Genomic DNA, 14,828 nt, shown 5'->3' with positions numbered 1-14,828 from the left:
AAAAAGAAGCTTTCCATAGTTTATTAGTTTATAGTTTGTCTTTATTTCCTTTCAGTTTTAATTTTTTGAGTAGATATTTACTTTTGCTAAAAAAAATGGGTGGGAGGAGAGGGCAAAAACTTTGAACATGGCAGCTTACTGCGCCTGCTACTCTAGAATACCACTCGGGCACCTATGCTGGTGAAATTATTAGCCACATGCTATATGATATGCATACCACTCATTCTTTGCTAATAAATATACTTATATATGCGACATATATCTGTTTAACGACAATATTCAGGTAATAATAGGAGGTAAAACAGTACAAAGAAATCCCTTTCTCAGATACATAATATAAAAAAGAGGTAGTATGATTGCCAATGAAACAACTCTCCACAAGATCCCAAAATGAAAACAGATATTAACAACTACAGGTCACCGTACGGCCTTCAACAATGAGCAAAGCCCATACTACATAGTCAGCTATAAAAGGCCCCGAAATGACAATGTAAAACAATTGAAACGAGGAAACACAGGTTCAATTCGAAAAGACCAGACTATGGTTGTAGCGGATCACATCATTCAGGCAGGCATCAAATTATAATAAGACGATAATTCAAGTATGCGGTATAAATATGTATCTTTTATTCCTCAAAATTACACTTAATTTTGGCTTCTTATACTCATATATTATATCAACCGATTCTCTACAATAGAATACAAATACACATAAACATACATCGTAAGTAAAAATATAACTTAAAACACTAAAATCATAATACTAAACAAACAATAGGAAACACTTTCTTTCACGCTTAATGAATAACTTGTTAAAGTAAAAAGTTAATTGAAATAAATATTACTTTTATAAGTACTTTTACAATTCTTAATATTTCTTCTTTAAATAAATATTGTTCTTAAAAATGTACATAAATTATTTCTTACCGATTATGATCTCTCTATAAATAACGATGTGTCTCCGTAATCAAATAATTTGTAATGAATAAAAACTAGACAACGTAACGTACGTAAAAGCTAAACGTCATAAAACTTTAAAAACGGGAAATATAACAATTCATAAGAGCGCAACGTTACATGTATGCGCAAATACCCAAAAATCGTATCTACAAGTATTACAACTAAAATAAATAACTTCAGTAATAATTAATGAAGTAACCCAACAATTTGGAATTACATTTCAAATCTAACACTCCCCACCATGACATTTCTTAAAAATTGTCATCACACAAAAAACTAATAAAATATCAATTAATTATTGTAAATTCTATTGAGAACATTCAAGTATGCATAGTTTTGTTACTGGTCTTAAAAATTTTGACTCTTTTGTTTTGATCACACAACTACGTATAAGACTATCGCGGCTCCTAATAACTTCAATTACTCGGCCTAATGGCCACTGTCCTCTCGGTGTATGGTCATCTGCAACGATTACAATGTCGTCAATCTTTATATCTCGCTGTTCTCTTTGCCATTTATTTCTCTGTTGTAGAGTTGGCAAATATTCACGTAACCAACGTCTCCAGAATACATTGGCTAAGTATTGTATCTGCTTCCACCACCTTTTAGCATACACATCTTTCTCGTCAAACACCCCTTGCGGTATTGAAGTGTTGTTTTTCATAAGTAACAACATATTCGGTGTGAGAACTGGCAAATCTCGAGAATCATTACTGACTACTGTTATCGGTCTATCATTGACGATTCTTTCGGCTTCAGCCATAAAGGTAAGTAACTGTTCGTCGGTAAGCAGTTGTTCATTTGCAAGAGCTCTGAGAATTTTGCGTGTCGTACGAATCATTCTTTCCCATGCACCACCACGATGACTAGCGTTTGGCGGATTGAAAGTCCAATTAATATCCTTGTGTGACATGTAACTGGATATTTTTGTTTTGTTCCATTGATCAATATATTTCCGAAGTTCCGATTCTCCACTGACAAGATTTGTCCCGTTATCACTATACACCTTTTCAGGTATGCCTCGTCTGCTCGTAAAACGTTGGAAAGCAGAAATAAAGGAATCTGTAGTCAAACTATGAGCTACTTCTATGTGAACAGCTCTTGTTGTCAGACATGTAAAAAGGCAACCGTATCTTTTAACGACTGAACGTCCAACTTTAACATTTAATGGACCAAAGTAGTCTATTCCAACAAAGGTAAATGGTGGTTTATCAGGAGTTTTCTGATCGTCTATAACAGAAGCCATCTTCTGAAAACAAAGCGGTGCTTGATATCGTCTACATCTTACACACCTGTTCAAAACTGTTCGGACAGTACTAGGTCCTTTTAAAATCCAATACTTTTCCCGTAATGATGCTAGCACTTGTGCCATTCCTGTATGACCATTTTGTTCATGAAACGACCTGATTATCAAAGTGGTCACGTGATGAGAATTTGGTATAATGACCGGACATTTGCTTAGTGACAAGTTGAGACGTCCCTTGACACGCAATAACCCATCATGTATAACAGGATTTAAAGACGCTAAACGACTATCTTTCTTAACAGGATTTTGCTTTTCAATCATTTTGATTTCATTTAAGAATGATTCTTGTTGTACATGTATCAATATATACCTTGTTGCTTCCTGTAATTCATCGGCATTTAAGCTGTCTGTCTTTATTTCATCGTCTCGTTTTAAGAAACGACGTATACAATATTTCTTGAAACGGATTAGCCATGCTACAGTCCGTTGTAATACTTGCCAGTTTGAAAAGTATGTAATTATATCGCGTATCGAATCAGTTGTAGTTGAGTTAATCATAACAACCTTTTTGATCTCAATATCTTGCTCGTCTACCGTTGATACAGCTTTTGGTTTCGGCCATTCATACGAGTCTTTCAACAAGAATTCTGGTCCATGGAGCCAAAATTTGATCTGCTTATTATCTGTAGCTAGAATGCCTCTAGATGCTATGTCGGCAGGATTTGATCTTGTATCTACGTATCGCCACTGACTTGGTGATGTCAACTCGTGAATGCTGCTCAATCTGTTTGCAACAAATGTTTTAAAACGACGAGATTCATTCTTAATGTATCCAAGTACTATCATACTATCGGTCCAAAATACTACGCTGTCAATCTTAATCTCTAATTCGTCTCTAATTATTTCGTAAAGTTTGCAAGCAACAACGGCACCTGATAACTCTAGTCTGGGAATTGTTGTCTGTTTTAATGGCGCTAAACGAGATTTCCCCAGAATAAGTGAACAGTTCACTTTTCCATTAGTGTCTACTAGACGTAAGTAAGCGCATGCTCCATAACCAATTTCAGAACCATCGCTAAATATATGAAGTTGAGCATCAGATATTTCTTTCATGTCTATTGTCTTGAAGCATCTAGGTATTGATATATTTTCAATTTCTGGCAGAGTCGATTTCCATTTTATCCATTCTTCTTCTTTTTCTTTTGGTATAGGATCGTCCCATCCAAGCTTAATTGACTGTTTACTAAGTTCTTGTAATATAATTTTCCCTTTTAAAATGATTGGCGCTATGAGTCCCAGTGGATCAAATATCGAACTTACTGTAGAAGTTATTCCGCGTCTTGTCAGCGGCTTCTCCTCGAGTTTGACTTTATATTTGATGGCATCATCATTTACATCCCATATTACGCCTAGTGCGCGATCGGTCGGCAAAGCTGTGTTTGACTTCAAAATTTCAACTGAAGGTGCTCGTTCCGAATTCGGTATTTCGTTTATAACGACTTTACTGTTACTTAACCACTTCGTTAATCGGAATCCACCGCGTTTCATAATTTCTCGTAAATCCGTTGCAAGCTGAACGGCCCTTTCTTCCGTGTCCACTGACTTCAAGAGGTCGTCTACATAAAAGTTTCTTTCTACGGTTGATGATATCTCTGTATCAAATAATTCACCGTTGTCGATAGCTGTCTTTTTCAATGCGTATGCGGCACAACTGGGCGATGATGTTGCACCAAACAGATGAACCTGCATCTGGTAACATTTTGGCTGTACCTTTAAGTTTCCATTTGGCCACCATAAAAATCGTAAAGCATCACAGTCATCGTCTTTCACGCGGACTTGATGAAACATAGCCTCTATATCAGCAGCTAATGCAATGTGGTCTTGTCTAAATCTCATTAGAACTCCTACCAAGCTGTTCATAAAGTCTGGACCTTGTAATAATCGGCTATTTAGCGAAACATCTTTAAATTTGGCTGCACAATCGAAGACTACTCTCACCTTTCCGGGTTTATGTTCATTTGTGACAGGGTGGTGTGGAAGGTACCATATGTGACTTGACTCATTTCTTACATCAGTAACTTCCTTTGCATATCCTTTTTGTATATAATCACTTACCGTTGCTGTGTACATCTCATGCAGCTTCGGATCATGTGACAATTTGCGGTGTAATTGATTTAATCGAGCATGTGCTAAAGGCAAATTATTCGGCAATTTTACATTTTCATCCCGCCACGGTAATCCGAGTTTATAGTGTCCATCTTCATAGGTTATTGTTGATTCCATTGTTTTCAAGGCGCGCTTATCCTCCAGAGACATGCATACTTTCTCCGTGCTAGGCTGATCGAGAAAATCAGTGGTCCAAAGTCGCTCTAACTGCTGCTGCAAAATTACATTATCTGCATGCTCAAAATTGACGTTTACTACATCACTGGTGATTGTGTTGTTGATTGGTCCTCTAACGATCCATCCTAAGCGTGTTCGTACGGCATATGGCTCATGACTACTTCCTGAACGCACTTCTATGGGAATATGTGCTTCTGGTGTATCGGTGCCTATTAGAAGCAGAACTTTATTGCTGCTTATTTCTGGTATATAAATATCTGACAAGTGTTTAATACTCTTAATATCTTTATTATTTGCGGCTGAGTGTGTCGATATCGGTAGATTTTTAACTGACCATACCTTACTAAGTGTTATCGGACAGTTGCTGCCAACTGATTGTACATGTAAGTCAACCTCTTGACCTTCATGTCGGACTCGCTGTGCTGTTGCTGTTGTCATTTTAAATGTAACCGGTCTACTTTCGGTTTCTAGCATTTTTATTAAACGCTCGTCACATAACGTTTTATCCGCTCCATCATCAATCAAGGCATAAGTTTGACAAGTTTTCCCATTTGACCCTTTAACCTCGACGGGTATAATTCCTAGACAATTCTTAATAACTGTCCCGGCGGATGAACAATGGACGCTTACCTTTGTAGTCGTGTGATCAGTGTTGTTATTTTTACCCCAACTATGCATTAAAATGTGATGTTTAGAGCTACAATTTTCTACAGTACACATTTTAGCTTTTCTACAGTCCCTTGAAAAATGTTTACCCTTTAAACAATTAAAACATAGCTTAGTAGTTCTTACAAAATTGACTCTATCGGTTAAACTCATAGACTTGAATTTTACACACAATTCTAAATTATTACATGTACCATTACAACAAATACATTTACGATCTTGTGTCGTAGCCTTGCTGTCATACATATTATTAGAAGCAAATGTAGATACCTTCTCTCTTGTATTCATATCAGTACGATTGTCCATATCTTTTCTATATGTATTTGAGTTTTCTCTTACGAGATCTAGACCAAACATTGACGAAGCTAGACGAGACTTTTTATCAATAAAATTTGCCAAATCAGAAAATCTAGGTTCTCTACCATTTTCAGTTATGGAATGAGCAATATCAACCCATTTTACCCTTAAATGCATAGGTAAACGCTTTACAATCTTTCTAAGATTATCAGTATTATCTATATCAGAAACATATCCTAATTGTGATAAAGTTATCTCACACTTTTGCATTTCAAGAGCTAATTTTGAAAGTGACTCAAAATCTGACGCCTTTATCGGGGCACCATATACAAGATTTTCTATATAAGACCTAACTATCATGTGTGACCTGCCATAACGTGAGTGTAAAATAGACCTAGCACGTTCATAACCCTTTTTCTCTAACAATACACAATCTTCAATCGAAGATTTAGCCTCACCATTACAATACTGTATTAAATAACTTAACTTTAACTGATCATCTGTAACTCTACATTCAACATTCGTTTCAAAGTTCTTTATAAATTTGCAGTAATCTGTGGGCTTTCCATCAAAAGTCAAAAGTTCAGGTTTAGGTAGATTGAATCCTTCTTGTAGTGTTGATGCTAATCTTTGGAATGCAGTATCGATGCTGCTGCTTGACTGTAAACTTCCGGCAGTGGTGCACTCTATCCTTGAAACGGCATTTTCTGTACTCTTTGTTGTAACATGTTCCTTATTATTAAGTGTCTTATTTTCTGTGTTAAATGGCACGTTTATGTTTTGCTGGTTCTTAAATGTTACCTCAGTATCTTCTTCTTCTTCTTGCCACACAGATTCTTCTAACTTTGCTTCTTCTAGCTGACTTTTTCTTTCTAACATCTGTTCTTTCATTTCTATTTCTCGACGAGCGCGTTCTAGTTCTTGCTTTTCTTCCATTTTCTTCACTTGAACCTCGGCCTTTAAGCGGTTGGCCCTCGCTAGCTTTAGCCTATACTGTGTTGACGATGAAGTCCGAGACACCGACGTGACACGGCTATTCTTGTCTTCTTCATCTTTTGCAATTTCTGGTTCGCGCATCCATTCATTGAATCTTTCACGAAATTCTGTAAAGTTTTTCTGTGAACTATCAAAGTTCATTTCTAGTGTTTCAAAAATATCCGAGTTTGTACACAAATCCAAACATTCCAGATGTGCAGTTTTAAATTGTTCATATCGGTCGCACAATTTTGTGAATAATGTTTTCACAGTTTTCACATTATCCCGTGAAATCATCTTTGTTTCTAATTCATTGTATAACTTAGTTAGCTGAGATAAATTAACTGTTCTTCTCTTCCGAGATTCTTCATACGCTTCTTCGCTATCCATCTTTTTGGAGTGAATCGAGAATTGTAGCGGATCACATCATTCAGGCAGGCATCAAATTATAATAAGACGATAATTCAAGTATGCGGTATAAATATGTATCTTTTATTCCTCAAAATTACACTTAATTTTGGCTTCTTATACTCATATATTATATCAACCGATTCTCTACAATAGAATACAAATACACATAAACATACATCGTAAGTAAAAATATAACTTAAAACACTAAAATCATAATACTAAACAAACAATAGGAAACACTTTCTTTCACGCTTAATGAATAACTTGTTAAAGTAAAAAGTTAATTGAAATAAATATTACTTTTATAAGTACTTTTACAATTCTTAATATTTCTTCTTTAAATAAATATTGTTCTTAAAAATGTACATAAATTATTTCTTACCGATTATGATCTCTCTATAAATAACGATGTGTCTCCGTAATCAAATAATTTGTAATGAATAAAAACTAGACAACGTAACGTACGTAAAAGCTAAACGTCATAAAACTTTAAAAACGGGAAATATAACAATTCATAAGAGCGCAACGTTACATGTATGCGCAAATACCCAAAAATCGTATCTACAAGTATTACAACTAAAATAAATAACTTCAGTAATAATTAATGAAGTAACCCAACAATTTGGAATTACATTTCAAATCTAACAATGGTCTTATTCCTAAATACCGTATGCTTGAAGGGGAACCAGACGAAATGGTAACTTTTAAGTCGGTTTTGATCGAGCAGGATATCGAATCTAAGACCTAATGCACTATCTTCTTCATACAGTAAACTGCTACGGGTAAACATATGTTTGTATATACAATCATCTCCCCCTTTATTCATAGCAGGGGTGTAGAGCATCAACTGGATACACAGAACGTGGAATATAAAGTCTAATGTCACATTTTTTCTAATTGTTGGTACTGCAAGACATTTTGTTGGCATATGCATATTAAGGTAACACGATACCGAATGGCATATCTCCCGATTTTCAAACTTTTTGGCATACGCGTTCTTTGCACCGAGTTACATCGAAATATGTAATAAAAAATGGGGGTCACCATTTTTGTTTTCTTGGTATTTTCATTGGAAAACGTCGATTTGGGCGACAAATTTACTTAGGTGTATAGGGGAAATGCCTGTTTTTCGGCTAACCTTTTTAGATTTTCCAATGGATGGCTATATTCTTATATACGGAGAACAACAAAAAACTAAAATAAAATTTAGACTTACAAACTGAATTCGTACATGTATAGAAAATCATATGTCACCATCCTTGTTTTTGAGATAAATGGCTTCAAAATTGATTGATACCCTTAGAATTTGACCGAAAACGTGTGACGTTATTGAAAACAGAATGTAACGTTATTCTCCTCAGAGATACGAGAAATGGAAAACACAAAATGTGTCAGGATCTGAAGGGTGTTTATTTTATTTTCGTTTCCCCTGTCAGGTTGTCGTAAATTTCCTAGTGATATGAGATTCTACTGATATAATTTATTTCGTCCTGCACATAGAAATTTCACTAACATGAATTAAACATTAATCTTGTCTGATTTTTACACTTAACGAGCATAATACCTTCATATTTTTGTAAAATACAAGTGAAAATATGCATGATAAATAAAATAACAAAACTCAAAGTAAAATTCAAAACTTATATTCTTGACTTGCTACGTACATTTGTACATTAGTATAGTGTACTTTGCGTGGTAAATTTGTGTGAGTTGCTTGCTCAGCAAGTCGAACAAACATTGCAAACTGTATGCAAAATTTCACTATTTATAGTTCAATAGTCTGTCATTTGTAGAAAATTATTTTATAAAACAAATCTTGAGATCATATATGCATTCTTTATAAGTAAAACAAACTGCGAAACATAAAAGCCCAAGCTTTAAATTCCACATGTAGGAGATGTTACCCGGAGTCTGTACTCTGCGGGCCTTTATAATTTATCGGCCGATGTGAAAATGCCTAATCAAGCAACCTGTCATGAACAAAAAAAAATGAGAAATCCAGACGATATGCGCACCTTTAAAAAACAGGTACACAATTTAAACCTAAAGCAAAAAATCTATCAAGTGTGGGATTGACGGTCGAATTTACACGGGTGAAACAATATGATGTTGCGTACTCTAGATCTATTACTTTCAAGTGGCGATTTTGAATTGAGGAATTGATTGCTGGAAAATTTACGTCCAGTGGCAATTATTTTATGCATGTTCAAGAAGCAAGTGTACAATAAATAATACATCCCGCAAGGCCAAATGGACGCCTCACTTTGGACGCATTGTACTGCCGGTCGAGAGAAGACCAAGTGTATTATAAAATAACATTCAAATTTCACGGCTTCTGCGATCGGGTGTAAATTGTAGGATATGAACAAAATATAAAAGTATGTGCAATATACATTGTCAGAATTATAAAAGGTTTTTGCACTCGCTACGAAACAAGTGGAACGCTCGGCGAGTCTCGCTTTCCATCGTGTTTCTAAAGCTCATGCTAATACATTTTATACTAGTATTACAATATACATGAAATTGAGAATGGAAATGGGGAATGTGTCAAAGAGACAACAACCCGACCAAATAAAAAAACAACAGCAGAAGGTCACCAACAGGTCTTCAATGTAGCGAGAAATTCCCGCACCCGGAGGCGTCCTTCAGCTGGCCCCTAAACAAATATATACTAGTTCAGTGATAATGAACGCCATACTAATTTCCAAAGTGTACACAAGAAAATAAAATTAAAATAATATAAGACTAACAAAGGCCAGACATGTATATGTTTTTATTTTTATATTGTACATTTATCCACAGAAATAAATGCATACAGTTCTTTTTTACATGTATATAGATCTACATGGAAGTTGCATGATTATTCTAAAAACTTCTTTTTTAATACTGTGAAACTCCTCGGGCTTTTCCAGACGTTAAAGCAGCAACCATTTGATTTTCGGGGGAGGGGTGGCTATGGATTTTTTTGGGGAAAAAAGTTTGTTTCCATTTTTTGGAGAAAAAAATAATTTGTTTTTGACCCTGAGAAAAAAAATGTTTGTTTCACCCTCAGCTGCAACTATATGTAAAGCTAAAATTGAAAGAAAAATTGTTTTCGACTTGTCGCTAAAAAAATAGATTAACTTTCGCCGAAGGCGAAAACAAAAAGTTTGTCCAGAAAAAAATCCGAAGCCTACGTGAACTTTTTCAGGCTTCATTCCGATGTTGCTGTCCATCCTGTATAGACTTGGTCTATAGGATTACAAATCTAGCACTTTATTTTCAAATATTCCCGGAACTATATCGGATTTACTCTGTACAGAACAATGAATTTTAAAGACTTTTTATACTGTAACATAGAGAAAGATTTTCGGCAAAATAACCAAGTTAACCACTTTTTTAATATTCCATACAAACAAACTATTTTTGTATGAGTTGCAAAGTCTGCTTGTATTGTGCATTATCGCCTAATTCTATCCGTATCCTCATCCAGATAAATTTCCTTTTATCCACTGTGCCCAAGCGGTGTTTTTGACGACCATTTTAACACGAATTAATAGATGTACCAACAATTCCCCGTATTTTTTACACGAATTAATACATACCAACAATTCCCCTTGTTTTTTACACATCATTCTAAGTTTCTATATATTAGATTTCTACTTTCAAAACAAAATTTCATGGGAATACGGCATTCATCATGAAAAAGTATGTATAATTGCAAACGTATACCAAGAATAAAGACTTGTGATAAAACTCAGTCTATTATATTTAGATAAATCGTTCAGACGCTTAAATATTAAAGAAACAGAAAATTTTAAAGTAATGTAATGCATTTTTAAAGATTTTACAATGAGCAATAATAAAAAAAGTTATTAACATTTTTTCATCGGTCAGGTCAAAATTCTGGGCAGAGTCGATGTTGGTAAGGTCATCATCGGTTTCTTACTCTTTAATTATTATTTTTAAATGATCCGTTTCTTATATCTCTATATTTGATGTCAGGATCGTCCTTGACATCAAATTTGAAGTAGATCCTTCAAAGACAAAAAAAGTTATAAACAATTTAGATCAGTCAGGACATTAGTCACAGGAAAGATGTGGATGGTCAGGTCAAGTTTTGTTTTTTTTCTTGTATTATTGTATTAAATGTGTCAATCTGCCATTTATTGAGTTTTTCTATTCTGTTAATAATAATAAAAAAAAATCGCTGGTTCATAGCTGTCAGGATATAAGAAGTTTCAAAGTCAATTTGGTCAGGTCAAGTTTTCTAACTCTAAAAAAATTTAAGTTTTTCATTTTTTTCCCTTTTATTTATTAAATAAAAGTTTTCATCTTGCTTGGTCCCGAATTTCAAGTTAATCCTCCCAATAATAGATCAAGTATTTAGCATTTTCATTTCTGTCAGGACATTGTTAGGTTGTCAGGACATTAGTCAAACTCCGTTCATTAATCGTTTCCGTTCCGGAACTATTTTCCTTTACTCCATCAAGTATCCAGATAGAGTTACCATTAAAAATGTCACATAAATGCCCAATATTTTTTTTATAATTTTATCACTTTGTGATTGCAAAACCTGATGCATTGGCTTGAATGTGTGAACGTTATTCGATAACGCCAGGAACGATAACTCGTGGCGTAACGTCATTCGGTATCGTGTTACCTTAAGATTGCAATCCGTGATTTTGCATATACTGTCGTTTATTGATGCTTTTACAGCTACTCAAAGAAGAGTCATTTGCAAATAGGGATTATGTATATAAAAAGGAAGATATTGTTTGAAACAAAAAAAATACAAAATGAAGTATGTGAACAATTGTAGGTTTGCGTGTATGTTTAGACGAAACTCTGATTGTTATGTTAAGAATGGATTCATTTCCGCTAAATATCAAAAGACTAATAAGTGCGTGGGAAAGGGGGAAATGCAACCAAAAACGAACACATTTTTTTGAAGTATTTTCAGTTGTTGGTTATATTTCAAGCGTCAAATGATAATAATGCTCCTTAATTCAGAGGTAATATTGAAACCAGAAAGTTGCGTTTACAAGGACTTATACATTACTGTTTACAAATATATTCACAAGCTATAATGTATATATAAAGCTAAACTATTGTGAAGCAACAGAGTCTATGGCATGACAAGCTTAATGATATGGATTGTTCTAGATAGTCATATGATGAACACATAATCTTTCAATCAGTTTTATTGAGGTCTGGAGCTGGCATGTTTATAGTAACTGCTAGTAGTTCTTTAGTTAATTTGTGTGTTATTGTCATTTTGTTTAGTTTCTTTTGTTACCTATTCTTACATTGGAGTCGGACTTCTCTTAATCTGAGTTTTACTATGCGTTTTATTGTTCGTGTTTTTTTCTACATTGGCTAGAGGTGTCCCATATCAGGAGCCTCTTATCATTGCCATCTCCACTAAGATTATTTGAAGTCCATCATAAGAATATATTTTGTCCGTTAAATATTACTATAAAAAATGCACTGTTCCTAGTATATATGATTCATTGGGGTGGCTAAAGTTAAGGTAGCACAATACAAATATTGTATTACTCCAACTCCCAAGTTTTAAAATGCTATAACTTTCTTAATAATGCTTGAAAATTTATAAAAATGGTAGTTTTGGATAGCTAACAGATTACTCTTTCAAATTAATGCAATGTTAGTATTATGCAACAATTATGTAACCAATTATAATGTTAACTGTGTCTAAAATATTTTTCACCAAATTTCCACTTTCAAATGAAATTAGCTTCTGCATAGGTATCCCTAGAGAGTTGATTTTATTATATGTTGTTCCTATGGCCATTATCTACAAAAGGGTGTCTCAGATTTCAGATAGAATGTATAGAACAAATTTTACAGCTAATTAAACACTATCTTCTTTTATGTGGTTAGGATGTTTACACTAATTAGAGATTTATGAGAGAATGAAATACCATAGAGACAATCTGAGACACCCTTTTGAAGCCCATGATGTGTTGATTAAGATTTCGTTAAAATTTTCTGTATAGTAAAAGAGATGTCAGAGCTAAATTCATTCAAGTGAACTTACCTAGATTTTGCCACTAATTACGTAATAATTAATTACATAATGATTGCATAATAAAAATATTGCATTCATTTAAAAGATTAATCTTTTATCTATCTATATATACCTCTTTTATTATTTTCTATGCATTCATAAGAAAGTTACAGCATTTCAAAGGTTAGTGATTGGAAGTAAAAAAATCTTTGTATTGTGCTACCTTAACAGTATCAATATAGTAAAAATCAAAAGTACAGAGAAATTTGTCCTGTTTACAGGAAGTTTAATGAAAGTTCTATTGTAGATAAGATTATGTTGCCCTACATCCGCTTTCTTCCATATCATGGTTACTAGTTGTCAAAGGTACCAGACTTATAATTTCATTTTGAAACGCCAGACGCGCGTTTCGTCTGTACATGCTCAGATCAAAATATGTAATCTATTCCTGGGCTAAGAAAATCCTAAGTTAAGCGAATAATTTATGCTTTAAATTTTAAATTTGAATTTTTTTTACATATTTCGGAGTTAAGTATATGACGTCCGTTATCACTGAACTAGTATAACGTTTTGTTGAGGGACTAGCTGAAGCACGTCTCCGGGTGCAGGATTTTCCGGCTCGCTGCATTGAAGACCAATTGGTGGCATTCTATTGTTATCTGCTCTTTGGTCGAGTTGTTGTCTCTTTGGCACCGATTCCCTCTTTCCATTCTCAATTTGATTATCATTTTGCAATCCTTATCTTTCGGAATAAACTCGCATCCTATAATTTAGTTCATTCGATGAATTTGAAAGTTTGTGATTGGAAGTAAAATATAATTGAGATTGGATTGATTAATTGATTGTTGGTATCTTTAACCTCTTTTTTTTAAAGTCATTTCTCTCCATTTGATCATTTTAATAAAAAGCTACAGTCATGACAGTTATAAATTTAAAAAAAAGACAGGCATTTGTCCACCGTGCATATACGACAGAAAATCAACTGTTCTGGGAGTAACAGTCCTGACTCTCAAATCAAAATTTTAAAATTTAAAATCTTCTAGTTCGACTTTTAAACATTTGAAATTTGATACTTTTGTTGAATTGAAATTGCGACTTTTAAAAAGTCATAATTTCGAAATGAAACTCAAAAGGTGCGACTAAGTAAGGATTAATTTTGACCTTACATATTTTTTTGTCAATCACGATGCACCGAAAAGAAATTTCCATGAACACGGATCACGAAAATATAAAAAGAGCATCCCCAATCAATCTCGATAATTGAGAAGCTGGTTGTGTGTGTTCAGTGTAGATTTGTTCAATTAAGGTGATATAGGAGTCTAAAATAAAAATGATAGTATTTGTTCATACTTTGCCAAAACGTAGTATCTATTGATATATGTTGAAAAATATTATAGAAATGATAGGTCATCGTCCATTTTCTCAAGCTACAGGACGTGACAAAATGACCCATTTTGTATGGATTATACAGGGAAAAAACACCATTCTGTGATTAGTAACTTAACAAAATGATAGAATTGTTAAATACTTTAGGAAAATATAGCTTGCAGACAATGTTTTGAGAATATCAAAAGTAAAGATATGGTCACCGTACGTTTTTTCCGGCTAAAATACAAAATAGGAAAATTTCATGTAGAATCTTTCAGAAAATGCACTGTTTTAGAGTTACCTCCCCTTGAAATGCCAATTTAGGAATAATAAAAACAACCAAAACTAATCAACATTTGAAAAAATATTTATATTTGTAAGTTATATTCTTATAAATTGGTTCTTTTAAATGAAAATGCACATTAAATATCTGTGTTCCTGTATCACATTTTGCTAACTTGATAGAAAATATGGACCTTTGGTTCTCTGTTTTTTACAATCCAAGATGGAGGAAGAAACCCATACTGGCCTTTTGACCATTTCTTCCTAAAC

General features: G+C 33.8%; 1 protein-coding gene across 1 annotated transcript; it reads right to left on the bottom strand.

Annotated features, from left to right (window-relative positions):
- Positions 1-884: 884 nt before the first annotated feature.
- LOC134725557 (uncharacterized) lies at positions 885-7,538 on the bottom strand. The gene is made up of 2 exons (XM_063589475.1): positions 7,281-7,538; positions 885-7,042 (listed from the first exon to the last, which is right to left on the bottom strand). Exon 2 carries the CDS (start codon positions 6,875-6,877, stop codon positions 1,268-1,270), a length of 5,610 nt encoding a protein of 1,869 aa, XP_063445545.1. The 5' UTR covers positions 6,878-7,042; positions 7,281-7,538; the 3' UTR covers positions 885-1,267.
- Positions 7,539-14,828: the final 7,290 nt, after the last annotated feature.

Source organism: Mytilus trossulus, chromosome 7 (genome assembly GCF_036588685.1).
Source record: "Mytilus trossulus isolate FHL-02 chromosome 7, PNRI_Mtr1.1.1.hap1, whole genome shotgun sequence".
Classification (NCBI taxonomy): Eukaryota; Metazoa; Mollusca; class Bivalvia; order Mytilida; family Mytilidae; genus Mytilus; species Mytilus trossulus.
The sequence above is the reverse complement of the archived record's forward strand: the minus strand, read 5'-3'. Positions and strand labels throughout refer to the sequence as shown.